At 41.2% G+C, this 24851-nt stretch overlaps 1 protein-coding gene across 1 annotated transcript in view; it reads left to right on the top strand.

The window, feature by feature from the left end:
• TBX20 (T-box transcription factor 20) overlaps positions 1-24384 on the top strand; it is a 31506-nt gene extending 7122 nt beyond the window's left edge. The window contains exons 4-8 of the mRNA XM_072329901.1: positions 841-949; positions 5569-5727; positions 8754-8830; positions 20111-20220; positions 24044-24384. Coding sequence (XP_072186002.1) covers positions 841-949; positions 5569-5727; positions 8754-8830; positions 20111-20220; positions 24044-24384 — 796 coding nt within the window. The remainder of the gene's footprint in view (positions 1-840; positions 950-5568; positions 5728-8753; positions 8831-20110; positions 20221-24043) is intronic.
• Positions 24385-24851: the final 467 nt, after the last annotated feature.

The following is a 24851-nucleotide window of genomic DNA, read 5'->3' as shown; positions in this document are numbered from 1 at the left end:
TCTAATTCAGACCTTAATTTGCTGTCTCAAAAGCACTTTCAAGTTAAATCATTTTTATCAATGTATTATTCATATAAAATCATTGTTTTTAAATAGCCCGGCACTTGCGCCGAGTCTAGTCATAATGTATATATCATTCTATCTGCATGTCTTCCTTACTTCCTTTTCTTCTGCTTAATTTCCTAGGTTGTGGGCTGTTAATTACAGAGTTGCAATTAATTTCTTTCATGTCAGACCACTGTCCTGGACTGCAGCCCTCAACCTCTTATAAACACACGTCACCACAGCCAACGTGTGATCGAATGCAGGTTAAAATCATTATCACGGCTTAATGTTACATATAAAGAAAAATGCATTTTTATCTGCATTCCCCCATTATCTCTCTAATGACACTGTGTTTTTTCTCTTGGAGCTGCAGTCATTGTTATTTTAAGTGCTTGTTAGTACAGCTGTGGGGAAAGACGATCAATTTTTCACTTGGGAAAAGAAGCAACAGTGACCGTTAGTTAATGTCTCCATTTCAGATAACCAGATAAAACAATAGCTATGGCCAGGGAGCAATCTAGCACTTGGTCACAGAATTCTTCATTATGTTCCCGTGAACTAAACAACTTCAGGCATCTGCCTAACTGGCTTTCATTAATGGCATTCATTCATTTGGGCAGATTGCGTGCTTCTTGCTCTACTAGCAGATCTGTATTGCCCAGAACTCTCAGGAAACCTACCGCTGTGAAACCACGCCACATCTTGAAAGCAAAATTTTGCTTTGCATTTTCCTATGGGGATAGTACCTATTTGAGTCGAGTTTTCACGCAGAGGCCTTTTCCCTGTGTCTTTTAGGCTGTACGTGCACCCCGACTCCCCGTTCACAGGTGAGCAGTTGCTGAAGCAGATGGTGTCGTTCGAGAAGGTGAAGCTGACAAACAACGAGCTGGATCAGCATGGCCACGTGAGTTGCCCTTCTTGGGGGAAAGGACCAGGAGAAACAGCACTCTGTCAACACATGCATTGGGGATAGAAATACTTGGGGTGGAGCTGAGCATTTCAGCGAGAGAAAGGAGGACTGAGCTCGCTCTGTGCTCCCACCTTTGCCTTGCTGTGACTTGGCAGCAGGCTTAACCACCCGCACTGGCTTTCAGGCTTGCATGCTTGTCCCTGTGTGCTTGGAAGACGCGCCACATTGCAGGCCATCTCTTAGGGTTGGTTTCTTCCACAAGAAGTCTTTTACCTCCAAACACAACACAAGTTGGGTGTGGAGTTAGCAGAAAAGACACCACAAGAAGAGACACGGGATTATGAAATGTGCCTCAGCAGCTCTTGAAATAACTATGGGATGCCTGAAAGTCAGCATACCACGGCAGTCATTTGGCGCTCTGGAGAAAACCGGCCCTAAAAGAAATTTGGTCTTGTTGGTACCAGCCTGATGTCATAAGACCTATCTGGAACCCGGTGGATGAGCTTATTGGCTGAGAATGGGGGAGTTAAAAGGAAAGAGCCTAAATGCAGGGTCAGTAAATGAGGTGTCAGGATGAGGGGGCTCATTATGAGCTCTGGCACGTGCCAGGGGGTAACTGACCGATAAAGCAGAGCAACAGTGGTGTCCGTGGTGTCAGCAAGGCCCCCACAAAGTGCTGCTTGTTGCTTTTGCAGGCTGGCTGGGGTGGCAGCTGACTGCCTGAGCGGCACTTGGTGCTAATGCTTCTCATCTGAGAGAGGATTTGTGATCATTTCAAGACCTAAAAATTGAACCACTGTCATTTGCATTTAAAAATCCTCCTAGAAACAAACAGTCAAAACACGGTTTCCTTTAAAAAATGCTCAGCTAGATGCCTATGTGTTGTTCTTTGTTAAGCTCTGTGTGGATATGTTTTTCTTGAATCCAGTTCCCAGCACTGCTCCCTTCCTAGCAGAGGGACTAGCAGAGGCTGTCTTCTTTTTCACCCCCCCTCTTATTTCATAGTCTGTAGAAGGGCAAAGCTGAAGATTTGTGGGCTCTTTCACCGAGTGATGATAGAGCAGTATACGTGCGCATTTAAAAAGAAGCATTTTTCATCATAACAGGGGCCATGTGTGCCTCTAATAAAGGGCTTGCAGCAGTATATCGCACACTAGTTAGAAGCAGTACAGTTCCCAGAAGCCCAGATGAGTATAAAAAAGAAGTCGGGCTATGAAGCTGTCGGGAATAGGGACACATAACAGAGCAAGATGTCAGTGTTTTGCAGGCAGGCAGCAGGGGAACATGGCCCGCAGCGGGTGAGGTGTGGCTGGTGGTTCACTTTCCAAGTGGCGGAGGTGGAACGCTTTCTTTACACGAAGGCTTTGGATGGCTGAAGATGATGGAAAGTTTTGCACATTTGGTTAAGAATAAGCCTGGAAGGCTTGATCCTGTGTTGAGATTTGTGTGACAGATATTATGGAGCACTCCCTTCTTAGTGTTTTGCCATGTTCTGTATTCCAAATGAGGGTGTCAGGTTTTATGTGCTGCCTTATGAAGCTGTGTAAATATCGTGTCCGGATGCTCTATAGAATGAAGGAGCAAATTCTTCCTCTGAAGCCTCTAAAGGATGTTTGCTGTGGCATGGCCAGCATGGCTGCTGAGGTCCAACAGAAGGAAGGAATGGAAATGCCTTTCAAAATTTCCCTTTCTGTTTAAAAGAGCTGTGCTTTGCTGATGAGATCTTTTTAATTGTCCTACTAAAATGTTAATTACATTTGATAAGGCATGTTACTTCCCGAGGAAGCTTTAATGGCCTAAAACCCATCTTTTAATACTAGTTATGGGTACAGCAGTTAGAACCAGTTTGTTCTAGTGGCTTGCTTTCTCCATCATCCAGAAGACAGTTTTGGTTGTAAAGGTAATTATGGTGTTTTATTTGTAGAATGGCTTGTTTCCTGAAAAGGAATCTGAAGAAAAGAGAGGCATTTGTTTGCCTTACCATTTGTTTGTTTTCTCTTATTCTGAGACTTCTGGAGTTGGCAAGCGTTGCTGCTGTGTATCTTCAGCAGCACACATAACCCCATAGCTATGAACATTTTCTCCCCAAGCACCAAGCAGAAGTCTTATCTCTGTGTGCATGACATACAGTTTGCACCATGGAAACCCTTGCAGATATCTTTACCAGAGAAAGGAAATGGCTCTCGCCTCTGGATTTCTGCAGCACAGCAAGTAATTCCTCTTTTATTTCTTTTCTTTTTTCTTTTCCCCCTGTTTATGATACACTGATGAGCAGGTTATTTGTCAGATTTCTGGTGATGTTTTTCACACTGGCTGTCCTTCCTGGGACTTTTGGTTGCTCTCAGTTGTGGCGGCATTATTTCTGGCTTAGGGTGAGGTGAATCATGAGTGTATACATTATCATAATTGCTTTTCTGGCATTTATGATAGCAAAACTTAAACAGATGAATGTTTGCAAAAGCAAACATGGAGGTGTGAACACAGGCAACTGTGAAAGCTGGGATTTCAGAATAGCCACAGGCGGTTACGCCCAGGTGTTTCTTAAAGTTAACCTGGCAGAAATTAGGAACCTACAGGCTTTTAAAAAGCAAACCTTGCCCAGCAACTCTCTTCCTGAGCTAATGTGGAAGCTGAATTCTCAGCACAGCTCCCAAATTCTAAGCCACCTCAGGGATTTTGCATCTGGCATCCAGATTGCTTGTGGTGACCAGCCTGCCATTGGTGGGAGACAGTTGCCCACAGGGCCCATCCGGCCCCTGCTAATCCTAGAAGGACCTGTTCGGACCACCACCCTGCCTGGGCTCTGTCAGATGTGGGGCATATGGGATGGCTGGGGGCCTATGGTCATTCTGAATGACCAGTAAGGACCTGATGTAGCCAGCTCTTCCATGTTGTTTCCATAGACCTGACACTCAACGGTGCATTAAGGACTTGTGCAGTCTCCAGTGAGTGCAGCCTGGGTGGGGATGCAGGTGGAGCACCACATGCAGAGACTCTAACAAGGGCCCTCCACTTTGACCACGGGCGTCCTGTCACTTTCTGGCTGCATTCAGTTGTTTTGGGCCCGATTTGCCTCTGGGAGGAATGTGTGGTGTAGAAAAGGGCAGCAGAGGTTGTTACTTGTATGCTTTTGGATTTGGAAAGCTCTCATAAAGAATTACATGGTGTTGTTTGGGATACAGAGTTTCTTTGTCATGACTGATGGTCACAGAGGAATGAGGGAAAGGGGAATGTGTGGGGCTGCTGTGTCACAGCCTGCTCCTTCTCCTGCTCGGCTGGTGTTCAGATGCAGTGCTGGTGCCACGATATTGCAGCCATGGCAGATCATGGTCCGTGGGCCGAGCCCTTGGTAAGCTCACACCATCTCCATACTGTGCTTTCAAATGTCTCTTCTGGCTGCCTCGAACAGTCTGAGACTAGGCTGGTATGACAAAATCTGACAGAGAGACAGAAATGTGCTGAGGATATTAGCAGCAAAGTCAATGGCCACTGTGTGTCCGTGATAAAATGGTGATCTGAAAAAGGGTCTTGCTTGGTAGGGGCTGACATGAAAGCCAATGGCTCCTGTAGTGACTTCTGCGATTTGCATCCCTCACCCCTGAAGTCACAGTGCATGTCATAGCAATATTTGGCCCCAGAGGAAAAACAAAGACGTGCAACCTTTCCTATTTACTGAGCTAGCACAAAGTACTGCCTTGCTTCTGCTGTGTTTCAGCTGAAGTTAACGCTTCCCAAGGAATGCACATTAGCTATTCCAGATGTACAGAGCTGGCTGCAGTGTAGTTATGGCCCCTGTAAAATAGAACCACCCACTCCTTTGCCAATTTAGTCTTGTGACTGTGATTATATCCAAAACAAGGACTGGTGCAAGCCGAACTCTGTATTTAATTCTTATATTGTAATGCTGTGGTTAGAGGCAGCCAAAAAGGCCTCCGTCCCATGGTAATTCAAGCAATGGGAATTGCTGTTTGACGCCAGTGAACATTGGAATTGGTTAGATGGTACGTTAAGTTTAGAATTATTTTGGGGGCCCACAAACAAGAATTAATGAGACAAAATGGAAAAACTGGGTCATCTGGGGTTTCTGTACTAGTTTCCCTTCTTTCATTTTTGGTAGTTTATGGCGAAGAACATCTATCACGTAGGTTGCTTTAAAGGCTTGCTAAGATATAAAGATCTGGGAAGTTTTATTTTTTGGTCAGACAGTTTGTGCTGGCATTGTTTGTTTGTTTGGAGGGGGGTGATTCTTGGCTTTCTATATTTTGCACCTGCATGATTAAGTCTTGGTCATACACTTTCAAGAATATATTACCCACATTTGCAGGTGAAACCTGCAAAATAGGTCACATACAAGCAATAATGTCATGTAGGTTACACACCATGTCTGTAGGAATAGGTATTTACATTCCAAAAAATGGATGCTTACCGATAACATAGGAGGCAGAGGAAACCAGCTCTTGAACTGACTCCTATGACTTCATGTTCTGAAGTCAGGATCTTCTCAAAAGATCTGAAGAGCTCATTGCCAGAATCAGCCCCTGGCCAGTTTTATAGTCTTTAAGGGTCTTGCTAATCTTCTTCTCAGTACAGTGCCTTGTAACTCTTTCTTGCAGATCATTTTAAACTCCATGCACAAGTACCAGCCAAGAGTCCACATCATTAAGAAGAAAGATCACACGGCTTCCTTGTTAAATCTGAAATCTGAAGAGTTCAGGACGTTTATCTTTCCAGAGACAGTTTTTACTGCTGTCACAGCCTACCAGAATCAATTGGTGAGTATGGCTGCTAATTCGCACAGATATAGTTAAATTCCACCCTGGCAATAATTCCCTTTTCCCCCAGTATCGTCTAGGAAAGTTTCTGATACAACCTACCTTTCCATTCTAATGTTTGTGGTGGCTTTGGCTGGCTTCATTCATATTCAGAAGTCATTCTTATGTATACAGATAGTTCAGCTAACTTCAAAGGACGTAAGAATTATTCATGGGAATAAAGATGACATGAAAGTAGCTTTCATTTTTCTTCCCTTCTATCTATACAAGGCAGTTTGCATATTATCATTTTGTCCTTTTCTAATTATAGTTCATTAAGGAACCGTTCTTATTTGAAGTGATCTTTCATGCCACGAGCAATTAGCTGCGCAATATTCTAGTTTGCACGTTATGATTTCATGGGTTTAAAAAGTTGACTGATTAAGCCGTAAGGCTCAAATGTAAGGGAAATCACTCCAAGATAGGCTTTTCAGGGGTTGCCCAGATTACATCCAGATGTTTGAATGTCAATTTGCATGCCAGTGAATAATGTATACAAAATGGAGGAGATCAAAACAATGGATTGCTAATGAGTAATTTTAGGAAGTATATAAACAATTGGAAAGCAGAGGCTTTGCTTAACAGTGGGTAGAGCTTTAATATTTAAGTCAGTAGAAATATGTTGTTGGCTTCAGCACTATTCAAAATGTATTTGAAAGGATTAATGTCTTCTGCATTTCAAAAAGACAACCCTTTCCATCTCTAATTCCCCCAAGTTAAGAAAAATTTAAGAAGTACTGTCTAAACATGTGGGCAGGCAGCATCCTAGAGTCAAAGAACCTACTGTTTTCTTAAAGAAAGCTGTGTTTTTTAATGTGAAGCAAAACGAATTCATTTCCGAATGCCATGGACAAAATGAAACTACAGCATGAGGGTTCAAACAAGCTGTGGATGCAGCAGCGGCAGTGTTAAGTTAGTTCTTGTGACAGATCCCACATCCAGCTTTAAGGCTCCAACATCTAATGTCTTGACTGTAGACACAGATTCAGCACATGGCAATCTCAAAAAATATATAGTTTGAACATTTGGTTAGATCTTTCCTTCCAACTTTCAGTAGAAACCAGTAGAACACAGAAGGCACTAAACTAGCAAAACCTGGCATTTATCTCTATAGGATGGATTTATGTTTATCGATGATATTTCTATCAGAGATGTTTCCAAACCAACCTTCCCAAAGCACATGCAATGAGTCCTGGAAAATTTCTCAATGGAACATCTCCGGAACCCCTAGAGGTTGATGCTGTCATTTTATTTATGACTAATGAAAATGGAGCCTTTTTTCATTTTTGCCATTTCTTTCAGAACTGTTTTAAGGAGGGGTTGATTACATTTCTGGAGGTTATTAGATAAAAGCTAAATACATTACACTTTCAACAAACTATCTCATAATTTAAGATTTAAAGGGCATGCATTTATTTAAACAGTCAAACCACTGCCACAGAGTTGAATTGTAGGTCAAATTTCATTTTAAAATGCTTTCTAGCAGATGTTCTCTGATTGTTTGTGAGACCGACTCTCAGGAAAAATATGGCCATAAATGATTGTGAGTCTCATCTGGCTTTGGTGAATACAAAAAGTTTCTCTTGTGATGTCATACCAAATCTTTAATATTAGGAAAATGGAAGTTTGATTGGTGAAAATACACTCAAGAGATGAATAGAAACCCTCACGATTCTGCAGTACACTTGGCTCAGTGTGCTGGTGATCTAAGTCAATTGAACTAGTTAGAGCTTGTCTTTTTGCAAGGTAGCTTTCAAGTGCTGCCACAAAAATGTTCTCCATACGTGAGGCACCAACCTGCTGCTCTTCCCAGCATTGCTGCAAATCTGGCACATAGACTTCTCAGGAGGTGGAGGACATTGTGTCTGGCTAGTGTTGATGATAGTTGTCACTGTGTGTATTTGCAGGGCAGGACAGCCCCAGAACCTCAGCCAATGACAGACCCCGTGTTGTTCCTCTGTTCTAAGAAAAACTCTAACCCCCCCTTGCTGTTTAGCATAATTGGTAAATCCAAATATTGTTTTGATTGTCTCAGGTGTCACTTACCAAACTTTATTTAACTGGACAGCTAGAAACATGCTAAGGGTAATGGTGTGTTTTCCTGCTCCCAGAAACACAGTGGAAGCCCCCATCTCTTCCAGGGAATTTTCACTGCAAAGTTCAGCTCACCCTTGGTGCCACAGGGTGTCCTGGTCTATGGTTACTCTGGCAAAAGTAAAGGCCTTCCCTTCCCTTCCCTTCCCTTCCCTTCCCTTCCCTTCCCTTCCCTTCCCTTCCCTTCCCTTCCCTTCCCTTCCCTTCCCTTCCCTTCCCTTCCCTTCCCTTCCCTTCCCTTCCCTTCCCTTCCCTTCCCTTCCCTTCCCTTCCCTTCCCTTCCCTTCCCTTCCCTTCCCTTCCCTTCCCTTCCCTTCCCTTCCCTTCCCTTCCCTTCCCTTCCCTTCCCTTCCCTTCCCTTCCCTTCCCTTCCCTTCCCCTCCCTTCCCTTCCCTTCCTTTCATCTTTCCATGCTAAAACAGCTAAGCTTCCCCTGTGTGGGGAAGGGAGGTAAATCTGGCTGAGAGTATTGCATGATAGTTAAAAAAAATAGAAAAAAAAAAAAAAATGGATCTGAAGTTTGCAGGCAGCCATCCATGGTTTGGACATAACTGGTGTGCAGCTCCACTGGAGACGGTCAGATATTTGCAGGGTGCCATGCTTTCTCATGGAAGAAAACTACCTGATTTGTGTTGTCTGGAAGCAATAATGTCATGCGGGTGGGTTACTCCTGCTCTGGGTAATACAAAGTCTGAGCCTGCTGTACTCTTTGGTCTTTCTGCTCCCGTATAGATAATATACATGGCTTTGCAGCACCTCAAGAGTTGTGCACGCACATAAAGAACGTGGATACAATTAGTGGTGAAGTCAGGAGAATGGATAGGCAAACACTTTGTACGCTGCCATACTTTAACACTATTTTCATGTTGCATTGCTTTTTTCTGTGTTTCCAGATAACCAAGTTGAAAATTGACAGCAACCCTTTTGCCAAAGGATTCCGCGACTCTTCCAGACTCACTGATATCGAGAGGTAATGGGGACTTTCTGTTTACTTTCCATGCAGATAAGATAAAGAGAAGGGAGAGTTTGTAGGAAAAGCATCCTTTCAACTCCTGAGAAGCTGTGCATTTTAAAGTTATCTTGTTGCATATAGTAAGACTCCTGCACCTCCTTTAAAAATGCTTACAAACTTTACAAAGAAAGAGCTGTTTTGACATCTGTTCCAATTGGGGCTGATATATTCATCTTCCTGATGGGGCTTCTTGAAGGGTGAGACAGTTGGTTTTAAAACTTTAGAATGAAAAGCTTTTTTCTTATCGTGCCATTTAATCCTATTGAGGGCTGTGAATTGGGTCACTGGGAAACAAGGGCAGTGGTCCTGTGAAAAACATCTTTATAGCTCCTCACTGCTTCACACAGTGGAAAAGAGAGAGGGGAGCTTCCCAAAATACACTTCAGCAGTCCCAGACACTGAAGTCAGCAATTATTGCCATCAGGACAAATCCCATAACTCCCACTCTGACGACAAAGATGCCATTTTTGTTTCACCAAAATTGTACTGCAGGCTTCATCATGGAAAAGCTTTATCTGCAAACTGTGGAGTTTTGTGTGTACAGCTCATTATAAGCAACTGCTGCCATAGGGACGGAAGCATTAACCCACAGCTGAGTAGGAAATAAACTTCGATCTCTTGGTAGCTCTCCAGTGCATCACATTTTTATGATATCATGTCGAATGGCTTGGCAAATGAAGTAAATTAAGCAGCTTGCGTCCTTTAGGCTGGAAGAGAACTTGATGGAGATGGATATAGCACATCCAGTTTTTCCTATGAGTATATGATCATGAAAGTAAATTGGGAGAGGCCAAAACCCTCCAGGCTTTTACGTGGGGATATCCAGATGTATCTGTGATTCATTTTCCATGGGTGCATATAGGGGACAAAACGGAATATGACTTTATTGAGTGTATAGCTAGAAAATCTCCTTACAGTACTGCAAAAGCAAATGAATCCCAACAAATCTATGGCTGGAAAGTGTTGATACAACTTATACCTTACTATTACTGGATCATCAGTGATCTGTTAAGTAGCTGGGTGAAAGAACAGTAATTCTGAGGAAAAAAAAAAAAAAAAAGCATGTGAACAATAATGCATGCTTGCAAAGCTGTTAAAATTTCTTTCCAGATGAAGGTCTTAGATGAAAAAGGAGGAAAGCAACATAAATGTAACAAAAATAGCATAGCCTGATTTCTGGACAGAGTGCTAGAAAACAAACAACTTGCAAAGCTCAGCCAGGAATGAGGTAAATAGTCAAGAAGGGACCTGTAGGAAGAGAAGAGACCTTGTTCTTCACATTTCAGTTTTCTCTCTCTACAGACAGGCAACATCTAATGACACAGCTTTGCAAGGGCTGAGAGAGTCTGAATAGATAAGCGGGAAGAAAAACTGAGTTACCTCTGTGCTGATGAACTGACTATCGTGGTGCTGGGTATGAAGGGAATTTTTCCAGAGGACATCTTATTATAACAGCACATGGCACGAAGTCAGAAATGCTGAGCATAAACCACAGTGCCCTTTTGTTTATTGATAAGAATAGAGCCTGAGACAGGCAGCCTAGCCCAGGCATGAATGTTGCCATGAAAGATAAGGTATCCAAATGTGAAACCTACAGTAAATACAAAAACAGACTGTGGAAAAGTATTGAAATCCCATTAAAACTCTTCATTTGAGGACCTGGGTCTGGATACAATCTTATTTTTACTTAAATGGGAACGTTTAGCTTTGATTAGGGCACAATGGTGTTTAAGAAAAAAGATCTGCTGCACTGTTTATCAAGTAATAGGAGAGTGAATGTGTGATAGACAAGGGGGCTAGCTAATAGGAGATAGAGAATTTCCTAAGTTATCAGATACAGTCCAGACATACCAAAGGTTTTATTCATTTCCAGCATTAAATAATCAGGCACATAAGAATGTCATTTTCAAAGTGCCCACTGTTCAACAGCTTTCATCTTAGCACCAGCAATATTACTTAAATAAATCTGATGTGAAGCAGGAGAGATAGCAATGCAAGGTATGACACAGGAAGGGTTTCCGGGCTTATGTCCAATGAGGTGAGCATTACAAGATGCAGGGGATACACAGGATAGAGCAGTGTGTCTCTCACTCAGTCGAGATGGAAATGTAGTACGCTTGTTTAGACAACTGTCTGATAAAAATACTTATATATACATACCATGCATATCTGTGCTGGGGAAAAGACTGTGTAGTAGAGCTGTACGTTTGTCCAGCTCTTGAAAAATGAATACTTACCTAGAAGCTGTGAACATATCTTCTATACAGTTCTTCCTAAGACAGCTTGTGTACAGCATGTGCATGCATAATCTGCAATGTTGGGTGGTGATCTTAACGGTGTCCTGTAAAGCTGCCTGTGATGTTAGGGCCAAGAGAGCGCTAATTTATCACAAGTTCCAGCTTTTCAGAATGACCTAAGTAGTGTGAAAGTGTACAGAGCTTTGTATTTCATTTCCAGGTATTTAAGCCTGCTTTTTCCTAAACAGCCTTTGGGGAGGGAAACAAATCAGATCAATTGATCTTTAGAGACCTAAAGAAATTAAATTAGTCTGGAGTCAGTTACTGCACTAAACCATCCCGTAATTGGATTGCTCCTTGTAACTGATTGAAAACAGCCCCTATCTGTAACAATATAGGGAGCTTTTCTTTATAGTAGATCTGAGAGAAAAACACATCTTTTTATGACATGATGACAGAAATTGCACTTTTTTAACCTAATTGAATATGATTTTATAAATATGTGACGTTAACGATTTCAAGCTTCCCATTCTAGATTTACGATCTCTGTGTAGGAAATTCAAGCTGCAAATGCCTTTAGGATTAAATTTGTTTGCATTATATGTGTTGGAGTTATAATATATGTAAAGGTAGTCAGGTTTGCAAAATGATAAAGGAGCTCAACAAATGCAAAGCTATTCAAGTTCCTACATTTTCTTTTGTTGTTGTCTAACTGCCTTACCACCATTTGCTAGTACTCATAGCTATCTATACAAAGCTTTTAACTGTTGAAAAAGATCTTACGTTAGTTTGGCATATAGTGAATTTTCAGTAGGATGTGAGATTCCTTCCTTCCACAATCAACTCTTTCCATACGTTACTTGTGCTAATCTATTTATGGCAATGAGATGGGCTTTATCTATGGCTACTGTGATTTAGATAAGTCCTGACTCACCTTTTGATCTTTTTATGTGGTATTTACTTTATTGTTGTTGTTATTATTATAAAGAAGGCTTCTGCAGTGGTTCTGATTGAAAAAACAGACGTTTAGCTGCAATTACCAGACAGTGGAACTTGATGTTCTGTGGTGCTGACTACAAGATGCCAAACACAGTAACGCGAATGATGAGAAATCTTTTTTAATAGCAACATTTGTTTAATAATAATAGTTAAAAAAACCCACTCTGCATGTAAGATTTAAGGGAATGTCTTTATGCTTCTGCTTAAGTAAAACTGCCAAACTCAGACAAGACTCAATATCAAAATTCAAACGGAGTAGATTCAGCATTTGTCTTCTGAGTTATGGTGAAGAAGGTGGCCTTTTAAGAATGGGTAAATAATTAAATAAAACCATTACAGTTAAGTGTCGTACAAACAATCCAGTGAGATGGGTGATCGTTTGAAGGGCGTGAGTGGACTGAACTGCTGGATTGTAACCTAATGATCAAACAAGAGCTGACACAGCGCAATTATGACTTGAACACTGCCGGTCTATTTTCTCCAGCATGTGATAGGCAAGTTCAGGTTGTGAACTTGAGACTATTAAAGATAACCAAGGCAGTATACCTATACATACAATCCTTTCTGAGAGACGGAGACATGCTTTAAGGAGCTAATGGGAAAGTCTGGCTGCACAACCAAGTGATTTCTAGACAGAGAAAGCAAGGACTGGGGGCTGGGGGAAGTAAGAGAGCCGCAAGCCAGTGTACCAACTAGATTTGCATAATAATCAGATTCTGAACTTTCCCCTGAGGAGCTTCATGTCTGAAATGTAGAGATACATTGTACTGTCTTACAAGGCTGCAAGTGAAATGGATGCTAATACTTAGATATAGGTACTGTCTTGCTGAAGTAGCAGTCAAACCATGTACTTAATGTGCTGTCAGCAGCTGTCTGTGCTCCCATTTCTTCCTTGTTTACCCTACAGAGGCTACCTTCCTCCCTGCTCCTACTGCTTACTGCTAGTCTAGAAGAAAGGCCCCAATCTGCTGCCAGAAACATGTACTCTCTGTCCACGCTTGAGTAAGTCTTTCCCATAGCTGTTCTTTAGGTGGGGAGAAGTGACATTCTGAGCTTAAGGGGAGACACTGGGTACAGCAGTTCCTAAACACCTGGTGACTCATACTGCTGCAGGTGTACTGAGGTTATTCCAACTCTACTTCCTGCTAGCAGTCAACTCTTCCTTTTCTCCAGCATAAACCCTTCCTTGCCAGCTAAAACCTCTTGGTTCCCAAGATTTTAAGCACTCATAGCCTAGTTTACTTTCTAGTTAGGCCTGCTTTTCTGTTATCTCCATCTTGCGCAAAGTTTATTTAGCAGAGAGATATAGAGTGGGTATATTTAATATCCTCATGCTCCTCCTTCAATTATTGCTTTTCTTGTGTCATGTCCTCAGCCAAGCTAAATCACCTCCATGTTACAGCTATTCCATAACTGTCATTGGTAATCAGGTGCTTACTGTGAGGGTGCCAGTAAAAAACACTTGGAGAGGCACCCATTCTTTCTCCTTAAATCATCTAGAATTGGTGTTCCATAATGTAATTTTCCTTTCACTTCTTTTTTAAAATTGCATGTATTCTTGCAGAACTGCTTTCATCCAATGTTTGCCTGATAGTTTTGACTTTCAGTGATAATGTGTGGTGCTTCTGTGCTACATTTTGGGCCAAATTATACTCCAGTTCATGTGAACCAGTGTAGTTTGATGAACCCTCGTTCTTAGCTGTTAGAGACACAATCGGTGTCACAGTGCTGCTCTGTTCTGGTTGAGGATTTGGTCCATATCCCGTTGGAGTTGAGTTAGGTGGTAAGGTCAGCTTGCAATATTAATCTACCAGTAGAACAAGCAGATTAACCACAGAATCACAGAATTGTAGGGGTTGGAAGGGACCTCTAGAGATCATCAAGTCCAACCCCCCTGCCAAAGCAGGTTCCCTACACCAGGTCGCACAGGTAGGCATCAAAGCGGGACTTGAATATCTCCAGAGAAGGAGACTCCACAACCCCCCCGGGCAGCCTGTTCCAGTGCTCCGTAGAATCATAGAATCATAGAATAAACCAGGTAGGAAAAGACCTTGAAGATCATCAAGTCCAACTGCAGCCTAACCAGTACCCCATCTCTAAAAAAACTCTGCTAAATCATATCCCTGAGTACCACATCCAAGCAGCTCTTAAACACATCCAGGGATGGCGATTCAACCACCTCCCTGGGGAGCCTATTTCAGTACCTAACCACCCTTTCTGTAAAGAAATTCTTCCTAATATCCAACCTGAACTTGCCCTGGCGCAACTTAAGGCCATTTCCCCTTGTCCTTTCACTTGTCACTAGTGAGAAGAGACCTGCCCCACTCTCACTGTAAGAACCTTTCACGTACTGGAAGACGGCAATAAGGTCTCCCATCAGCCTCCTCTTCCTCAGACTAAACAGCCCCAGCTTCCTTAGCCTCTCCTCGTAGGGCTGATTCTCCAAGCCCTTCATGAGCCTCGTTGCCCTTCTCTGGACCTGCTCCAGTACTTCCATATCTTTCTTGTGCTGAGGTGCCCAAAACTGGACACAGTACTCAAGGTGAGGCCTCACCAATGCCGAGTACAGGGGCAGGATGACTTCCTTAGTCCTGCTCACCACACCATTCTTGATACACGCCAGGATGCCGTTGGCCTTCTTGGCCACCGTCTGTGTCTGTGTGTTTGTACATGCATAAGGTAACAGCATTAAGCCAAGGAAACATGAAGGCTGACTGTTAACTGAACATTGCTTTTGACAGTTTTTACTGTTCAGTCCTAGCTGCTGTTATAGAAATGTATTTGTTCCTCCTGCTGTTTTCCTTTCTTTCTTTTTTTCCCCCCAGTTTTGTTTATTTTTTTAGGGCTTGTTTTTAGCACTTGCATCTTGGACAAATTAGTCATATTTTCCCTTAAAAAAAAAGAAGTCTACTACAGTGCTACTTCCGATGAGTTTATTTTTATGCCTTCTCAGCTCGTTTATCCCATCTGTCTTCACCTCACCTCACTTCTGATGTCTTCTGTTATCTGGGCTTTCTTCCAAACATACTAACTGGCAGCTACAAAGAAAAAAAAAAGGAAACCTTTGAAATGCAGAACTAAAGAAGTCATTCAGGCCGCAAACTGATAATTCATACACTTTATATCCTGTTCTGTATTTTGCTTTGCATTGAATGGAATGGCCAAGCAAAACATAGTTGTCAGTTGTTTTTTCTTTATTTTATGATTTTTTTTAATAAATTTTCTTAACGTTGCTTTTCTCATAAAGAAAAAACCACAACACCAGGAATAGGGAGTGGATTCTGAAGATATGCTTGTATTTTGCTTCCCTATCACTTAGATAGTAAGGGCAAATAGAGAAAATGCTAATAGGTCACTGTACTCTGCTCTGAAATGTGATGCCCTACATAACTGAGACAATGACTTCTGTAGAGGATATGAGTCTGGATCTACAACTTGCACTCTGTCTTCAGTAGGTTTTGAACCTGGCTCGTGGTAGAATGGTACCTGAATATTATATCAACTCCATCCTCTCTAAATCCATGGTATGGATTTAAGATGGATACCAAACCTAGCCTGGTTTAGTCATTCTGGATTAGATTTTCTAACACCTTCTGCCAAAACCAAATATATTGCCCTTAGCCTCATCATCCCAAAAGGAAAAGGTAGACTTCCTGTCTCCATCTCCTTGGTGCTCTCTGTGCTGAACTGAGGAAAATCCATAACTTCAGGAGTATGTGGCAAGTGTTTATGGGGGGCGTTGTGTTTATGGGGCATTGTGGCCAAGTGAGCCCCCACCGATAACAGCAGGGCTCATGATCACACATCTCAGTATCAGGGTCATGGTAATCAGCGGCCTGTTGTGAATGCGCAGCTGAAGCAGAGTAACAGCAAAAGCAACAGAAAAAAACGATATTAAAAAAGCAGTAAAGAAATGGCTGTTTCCATCTACAAAGAAGCAGTGTTCTTTTATCTCCATTAAAGATCCTTCACAATGTGATCTGGGTCTCTATGGGCTCCAGAGAGAACTTCCGTGATGTGGATTTGCTAGCAATAGAGAGTGAGCATCCGTACACAGGGCCTTGCTTCTCAGCTGTTCCCCAAGTATGCTTCCTGCAGCCTCTCTGTGAGTATCCATGTACCATGGCAAGATCTTGGCTTTAATTTGTGAAGTGCTAGTGAATTATCTATCAGGCAGATCAAGGTCTACTTTTGACCCTCTCAGAGTACTCTGTATGTAAAGTGCAATGCTGACTAAATGTAGGCAAAGACTCAGCATGTATTTACAAGGCATAAAATGTCCTGCCTATGCACCATATGAACTGATCATTTCCCCCAGTCCTTTACTTCCATGTAAGATTTCTGCTCCAGGACTCTCTGGTTTCTTTCTTGCTTTGTTGCTTGTTAAAGGGAGGGGGCTCGAGGTGTGCTTCTGTCAGAAAGCGGATCATTTAGATCAGTCTGAACTCCTTTTCCTTATTAACTCTTCTTACATTTATTGTGCCTCAGTATTTCCTTGGAGGGTGTGCTAGTCAATAAGTGCTTGTTCTTTTCCTCTCCATTTGGCACATAGTTTTCTTCTTTTTTCTTCACCTTCAGCTCCTAACTTGCTCTTCTCCAGCTTGTCATCAGCTATTATCCAAAAATCAGGGTTATTGCTCATAGAAGAAACTGTAGCATTTCAAGTTACATTAAAAGATGCAAATTGTCAGGTCTAAGTAGTAGATAACAGGGGATCGCAAACTGAATAGCCCAGGTAAAAAAAATGGAGTGCTAAGCAACTGGAATTCACTTTCCTACTCAGGCAGATTAATGTGGACCATGTCTGAAGAAACCAAAGGACAGCTCTAAAAATCACCAAACCTCATTTTTTTTCCTCATTTTTGTTCATAATTTCACTTATCTTTTCCCATAAATCCTTTGAAATGTGCTGAAATACATGAAGATGTTGCATAGGGAACTATAAAACTGAAGGTTTAGATAAACGAGTCTTTTCATATTACTATTATTACTATTATATTTTGGGACTTCTAAGAAAATGTTTCTTTTCTTGTCCCACTCTATAGGGCATCATATTCTATATATACTAAGCAGGACAAACTTTCATTAAAAGAATGCTTAGGAAGATTTTGTGATTTAAGGCCTTTTGGTTCAGAATGACATAAAGTGATATAAGTAGAAACTTGTAGTTCACATTGTCAGATTTTTTGTTTATTTGTTTGTTTTTGTGCATTCTGAAGAAGATTTCACAGCCACTTAAATTCTGTTGTATGTTTTGCTTTCTCTTACACGTCTACTTCAGAGCAAGTAGTACCTCTGTCTTAAACGAGTTGAAGAGGTTAATCTCCTCTTTCCAACCTCTGTGGGAAACTTTACATGTTCCAATCACTTTCTTTTCTGAGAAGACTTGATCTCTGAGTGGTGGTCTCTGAGTGTGAAATAGTTGAGCCTCATGCAAATGTCATCACCTCTTTCCTCTGAAACACTGAGAGAAGCAAAGATTATCCCTTCATTTGGTAGTTAGGTCACTTGTGCAAGATGGGGGAAACCTGAGTGCAGATTTCAACTCTTGTTTTGCTAGATTGGAGAACTCAGAGACAAGCTTCATGTATGGAAAAAATTCTTGCTTCTCCTTGTTTCTATTTGCATCCTTGGGTGTTCTCCTGCTCATATTTTTGTATGCTGTTAGTTCAGTTTAGAGTTGTAAATGCAGAGGGTGTGTCTGCAAAAGAAGAATGTCCACTTGAAGACTGTGTGGTGCCTAAATCCTGGTGTGAATCTCATGCACCCATGATGTAAATCAAAGCCTCAACATCCAAAATGAAAAATTACTAGGTATGATGAGGTTATAGCTTAAATCTCCATCACAGTTAGGCTAGATAAGTGCATTAAATGTCGAGCTTTAAATCCCAGATGCACAAAAGGAACTGCTTTTGCAAAGTGAATTCCCTTATCCAGTATGTTCAAACCATTCCTTCTGCCATACAAATCCTGACTTCTTGTGCCAATTAATGAGATTAATCTTTGAAAACATTCAGCATGTTACCTGCAATATTACAACATTAAAAATAAATAAACAAACAAACCGTATACTTCTTTGTTTTCAGACTTCAGAGATACAGGGTTCACTAAGAAGTCATCTCTTTCCTTTAAATGTAGACAACCATATAGAATAATAGAATTCTCTGTCTAGCATACAGACCCATCTGGAAAGAATTTAGTCTGCAGTAATCACGGGCATTTGATTTAACTCTAAATCCCTGTAGGTAATTCAAACATAAATTTATTGGGGTGAATTTATCCCCCAACTGCTTTTGGATCCAGTGAGGCCAGAGAAGAGCTTGGCCCACTGCACTTAAACTAGCATATGTAGTCTTTCCATTGCATCCAAATATCGTGGGAATGCCTGTCATTATAAGCAGACCCTTACTAGAAATAAAGTCAGTAGAGACAATACAGGCAATCACCTGAATTTTTCAGATCTTTAAAGATTAGTTTATTTGGTTCTGAATATGGTTATAGACAAGTATCTAAATCAATTAGAAAGCACTGGCCTAATTTGTTATTCATTAATACCGTATTCATCTGAGATGGTCTTTTTAGTTAAGTAAAATTCGTTGCATTTCACATTGTACTGCAGAAAAAAAAAGAAGTTTCAAGAGGCATTTGGTACATAATGTAAACAATACCATCTGTCTTTTTCTTTGTAAAATCTTCTTTGAGATAGCCCCGATATGCCTACTGTTTTCAATCACTTAAAAGGCAGTAATTTAATTATACCATCCTCTATGTAGGAACTGCCATTGCTTTCAGTCCCCTTCCAGTCCTGACACAAGTAAATCACTTTGATAAGATCCACTTTTTATTTATATTTTTTCCGAGGAGACTGGCATAAGTAATGATACCAGTGATAGACCAAGGACAAAATGACTATAATGGGCTTTTTGCAGGAGAGAAAAACATGTGCCATTGTGATTTACCCTGTTACTTAGAAAATGTTTTTTTTCCTTGGAATTTCTGCGACAGCCACTCTCTCATAGTGAAGGGCATTAGGAAATATGAACAAATAAATGGTGAGTTCAACAAAATCTTCATGGAGCAGCAGTTTTAAGCAGATGTCACTACTTAAATTTCTTAAGTGGGAATAGAAGTCAGACACGTTTTGAAAGTGTGCCTAGGTTAGATTCGTCTTTGGTAGAATGCCACCTACTTACATGGAAACACGCTGGGTATGTGGTTGGATCTTCCCTACAAACCGCTTATCAGGCAGATATGCCTTCCTTCTATTTAAAAAATTGTGTGGGTGACTTCAGTGTGTTGTGCCACTGGCAAGGCATGGGCCTGGCAGACACTTCTACCCTCCCAGAATAGATGCTGCACGAGATCTGTAGTGTCTGTAGACTTCCTTTGGCCTGGGCCCTGATGTGGAGAGAATGTGTTCAGAGGCAAGCTGTCTCTGGATACATCTTTTTTGTGCCCCTAATTTCAGAAAAACAGAGGATGCCAGGTGAAGTGGCCACGTGTGATACAAAAGCTTGTTTGAAAGAAACCGAGTCATGTGTGTTTAAACCCAGACAGGTCACTGAGCATTAGCACCTCCAAAGTGCAGGTTTTATTGCTTGCATTTTCATACTGGTAAAGAGTTTCAGTCTTGTATTTGCTGTCTGAGACCTTCCACATGTACTGTAGCAAGTTTTCTCCAGTTTGGCTGCTGAAGAAGCAGTATGATGCAATAAGAGGTGATCAGCAATGTTAAAACACCACAGGCCAAATATGGTGTTTCCAGCAACATGCTGTGAGGGAACCTTTTTGGTAAATTATTTTGGAGAATTTGTGTGAAAAAGGTGTGATTTAGGCAGGAAAAAGGCACCGTGTTCACTGTTTTTAACCTAATTAATTATTTTCATATTCCAAGGGTTAAACTTCTGCTGCCAAACAAAGGCTGGCAACTTGGGTTATCCTGTGAAACAGGTAAGAAGCTGTTTAGGATGTTATTGAAATAATATGTTGTTTCCTTTCACAGAGAAAGTGTGGAGAGCCTTATCCAAAAGCATTCCTATGCCCGATCCCCGATTCGAACCTATGGAGGAGAAGACGATCTGGGAGATGACAGCCAGGCTACACAAAGCAGAGGTAGGAAAATCTGCTCAGGAGGTAAACTGCGCTTAAGAAAAGGAGTATCACAGCTGGTACTGTGGTACTCTGAAGCATTACTCTGGTATCTGTCTCTGCTATAAATCCACAAAGAATACTTATTCCCCTATTGCTCTATCAGATATCTGATGTGCCTATGGCATTGGAGTGGGTAGCTCACTGAGAAGACAGCTCTAGAAATGCAAAAATATCTAACCTGCCATCAGAAAAAAATCATTGCTGTTTCCATTTCAAGACAGCTGAAAAACAAACAACTTCATTGCTGTTGTGCTGAGTGCAACCTCAGATAATCATCCTTAGGTAGAACTTAAAAGCTGTGGCTCAGCATCAGCTGTGAAGTATCATGCAGATGTGCCCTTTGCTGCCAACAAAGGACTTGGTTCAGATCACTTTCAACCAGCCTGTGGTTAGCTTTCTTTGCCTCTACAGGGAGAAAAGTCCATAGCTGCCTGGAGAACTGATGTTTATTTATTTGTCTAGTGATCTCTAAAACGTGTCCTTACTGCTTGGGCGTTTCACCCCAAATACTTCAGGTCTGTCTGCTTTAGCAGTCATGAAAGCAGTAGTAACACATAGTTGCTCTTTGTGGGGTTACTTGCTGGACAAATTGCATCTTCCATAATTTGCCACTGGAAATAGATCCATACTGTGAGATTGCTGACTAGCATAAACTTGGGCTACAATGTGCTTTGCATGTTGACTTTTTGACCTGTCTGATATGCAACAGCCACTTGAGGTAAAGCAGTTCTATTTGCCTTCTGACTGGCAGTGCCCTTGTCTTGTCCTCTAACTTCATACAGCACTGCTAAGATAAGAACATTATTTCTGGGCATAAACTATTTAGACTTGTGCTGGGAAAACACACTTATTTTTAACTACAATTCCCTCTTCAACAAAATGTGATTAGTTGGGTGTGTTCACACACATCTATTCTGAGTTCCATAGATTACGGAGTTTCTACAGTAACTCCTTAGGTGGTACGTTGCAAATTCTTCTAGGGGAATTCCTTGTGTTATGTTTCCTTAGATCCTAGGACAGTTATTGTTGAGAACAGCATAAATTTTTCACTTGATGAAAGTGCTGAACAAGGTACCTTCCCTCCAAGATCAATGTTTCTTTGAGACTGACAGAGTGGGAAAGGTGAGCATTAGTGTGAGAGCTGGCAGTCAGAGCCTTCCTATTCTGAAGAGAATTGTGAAGGAAGATATAACAGGAGGAAAGAATAGTTTATTACAATTTATTTTTTATAAAATATATTCAGGGCACACTTCTGCATTTGCTTGCAACAGGACGTATATGTGAGGAAGACGATGAGTTGTGGCAACCAACTTTTTACTAATTGGGAGCCATATGCTAGGACCCAACTCTTCTGGGGCAACCAGAACAATTCTACAAGCTGCCTTTGCAAACAATTAACTTGTGCTGCCTTCACTCTTTGTTTAGGTCTGCTATCCTTAAAAAAGTAGTTATTTCATTGAAACTCCTCAGTCATTTTTGTCTCTTCTGATGCAGTTTAAAACTATCTGGCATACAAAATGGAGGTGTGTCCTTCCAGACATGTGAGAAGTGACAGCTAAATACATGCATGCTGCTGGGTGGTATGTCTAAGAAGCTCGCTGTAGAGGCATTGTAAAACATTTCTTCGGTGACAGCAGATGTGATGTGTTAGACTTTTTGGAATACTAAACTACAATTGGGGACCATCGTAGTTGGAGGAGGAAAAGACATTTCTGGATGTTTGTCAGGAGTAGTAATCACATACTTCATTTGGTGTAGAAAGAAGAAAGTTTATCACTGCTATCTATTTCTAATAACTTCGACACTCATTCAGAGCCTTCTCATCTCAGTCCATTTCAGCTGTCTAAAGACAGAAAAGGCTAGCCTGCAGTAGTGTATTTATCACAAGAAGTCTGTTTCCAAAGGAATTAACAGATATGAAATAAATCAAATTAAAACAGTTCAGTGAGCAGTGTCTGAGTGCCTGCACTCCCGCGTTCACACTCAGAGTTGATGGTAGCCACCTGAACCAGAGCCAGATGTACAACTTCTGCTGAAATCCAGATTTGCAGCTAGCTTTCCCTATAGTGCAATAACGCTTGGATACTCCTTGATTTGTAAAGGGTTTTGCTCTGGCCTGCGAGCGTGTTGTTATCTGTACAGTTTGGCTCTGGATCCCAATTTCCCAGCAGTTACGATTTGGTTCTGTGGTGGGTTCAGGATCTGGTTCAAGTCCATTCCTACTGCTGAATTGACACAATTTCTGCTTCCTGTAACTGCGCTGTTTCACTTGTTCCATTAGGCAGAGAAGGAATTAATCAAAAGCAGCACTCCTTCTGAGTTGAGAATCTACCTCTGAAGAGATTTATCTTCTTGAGTTCTTTCCATCATAGTATTACATCTTTTCTTTCTATTGTTCTTTGCTATGGTTTTAAGTACATGGCCATGATTGCAGGACAGACATCTTAAAAACTGGATGTCTTCATATTCTTTCGTTTTACTGTTTGGATGAACCTGTCTTCTAAAAACCAGATTTATGAAAGTAATACCTGTAATAACAACTGCAAAATTCTTCTCTGGACGTTTTGCATTACTGGCTTGAAATTATGTTTTGGCAAAAATAAATAATAATAATTATAAAAATTGCCAGTCCACTTATTTTTAAGGTAAGAAATGTTTTCTCAGTGGATGCAGTTGGACAAGAAATAAAATACAGAAGGGACATAAGTTGAACTTTTGTTTGAATAGGAATAAAATTAAGAGTGTATTTATAGGATTTTGTTTTATCCCCCCATCTCTAGAAGCCAGACATCTGATGATAACCAGATGCTCAGAAGAACTGCAGAAGTGAGGGGCAATATCTTCATCAGATTATTTGAAAATGGCTGTGTATAATTATTAAAACGAATTATTTATTGATTCTCCTCCCTTCTCCCCCCTGCTGCCCCAAGAAGAAAAAAAATTACTGTCAAAATAAATAAGATTCTGCCACCTTTGAATAAAAAGTTTGAGAGGGGAAAAATTTGGAACTTTTCAGATGGAAAAAATATCAAAGGAACCACATTCGCTGGATCAAAAGTAGATATTGGGAATAAATTGATCATATTTTTATGTACTTCCTTTAAAAAACAGCGTCTCAATATAATTCAGGATCGCTGCTGTTCCTTGGGGCACTATACGCAGCTGGAAAAATAAGGAGAATGTTTTGACATTTTAGGGCTTTTTGGACAATGTGAATTTGAGTGAAAAGATGCAGCGTTGCTGTGCTTTCCTGGTGTTAAAGGAGTAAAAACAGAGCCACTAAAACTAATGAAACAAAACCCGAAATCTTGTAATGCAAAGGATATTTTCTTACGCTTTTGCCAGGCTGAAATTTTAGAAAAATTAAATCAGTTCTACTGAATGCCTGTTGTAAAAAGCTACAAGCTTGTTTTCACCACAGGGATCTGATGCAGGGTGATTCCACGTCAGAGTAGGTATGTCAGCGTTTGTTCATGCCAGCACTGCAAGGTGTCTCATACAAAAGATGTCCAGTGTATAAAAATGGTTTTACTGTTCAAGCCAACTGCAACCAGCTTCCTGCAAGTTAAGTTTGTCTAAGATTTAGGGTTAAAGGAGACCAAATGGCAAGTAATTACATAAAGAAAGATGCGATAAAGAGATAGAAGTATTTGGGAAGTATTTCCAATGGCAACTCATAATTAAATTCAGCCTTACTGTGAAAAATCATTTTCCTCTTTTTGCTGTTCTACCTGTTTTATATGTTGCAGTGCAAATGTCAAGCATTCTTTCTCTTCACTTGCAGGATCAGCTTTTACAACATCTGATAACCTGTCCCTCAGTTCCTGGGTATCCTCTTCAACGAGTTTTCCTGGATTTCAGCATCCCCAGTCCTTGAGTGCCCTGGGTACTAGCACTGCATCCATTGCTACACCTATTCCCCATCCAATCCAAGGATCCTTGCCTCCATACAGCCGCTTGGGAATGCCTCTTACACCCTCTGCAATAGCCAGCTCCATGCAAGGTACTGGCCCCACTTTCCCTTCTTTCCACATGCCAAGGTACCACCATTATTTTCAGCAGGGTCCTTATGCAGCCATCCAGGGACTGCGTCACTCCTCTGCAGTGATGACACCATTTGTATGACTGATGTAAGATGACAGAAACATAAGATTTTACATGTGCAAGCTTGGTATGAAAAAAATACAAGGGACCTTCTCAAAAGGCCTGTGGAGGGAGACTGCTGAACTCTAACCAGCTAAGAAAATGCGTTGTGGAGATTGATTCCTCCATTGAGGGATCACAAGAAGAAAGCACGCAGCTTGGAGCTGCTCACAGACCTATGTGTAACACAGTCAAAACAAATCCTAGAGTTCCCAGGATTTCTGGTCATGTGCAGGTTGTTCCAAAGGTTCATTATGCCTAGTGAAAAGAGACTATGTTTATGCAGCAGTGTACAAATGAATTGTGTATGAGTCTTTTTCCGTATGCTAGAAGGATTCTGAAAAAGGCAATTCTCTTATTCATCCTCACCTCTTCTTGTGATTGATGAGCATCTAAACAGAAAAATGTATCACTGTAACTTTGAGCATGTTTTAGCCTATCTCAGCATG

The sequence above is a fragment of the Excalfactoria chinensis genome, chromosome 2 (genome assembly GCF_039878825.1).
Source record: "Excalfactoria chinensis isolate bCotChi1 chromosome 2, bCotChi1.hap2, whole genome shotgun sequence".
Classification (NCBI taxonomy): Eukaryota; Metazoa; Chordata; class Aves; order Galliformes; family Phasianidae; genus Excalfactoria; species Excalfactoria chinensis.
This window is presented reverse-complemented; position numbering and strand designations above follow the sequence as displayed.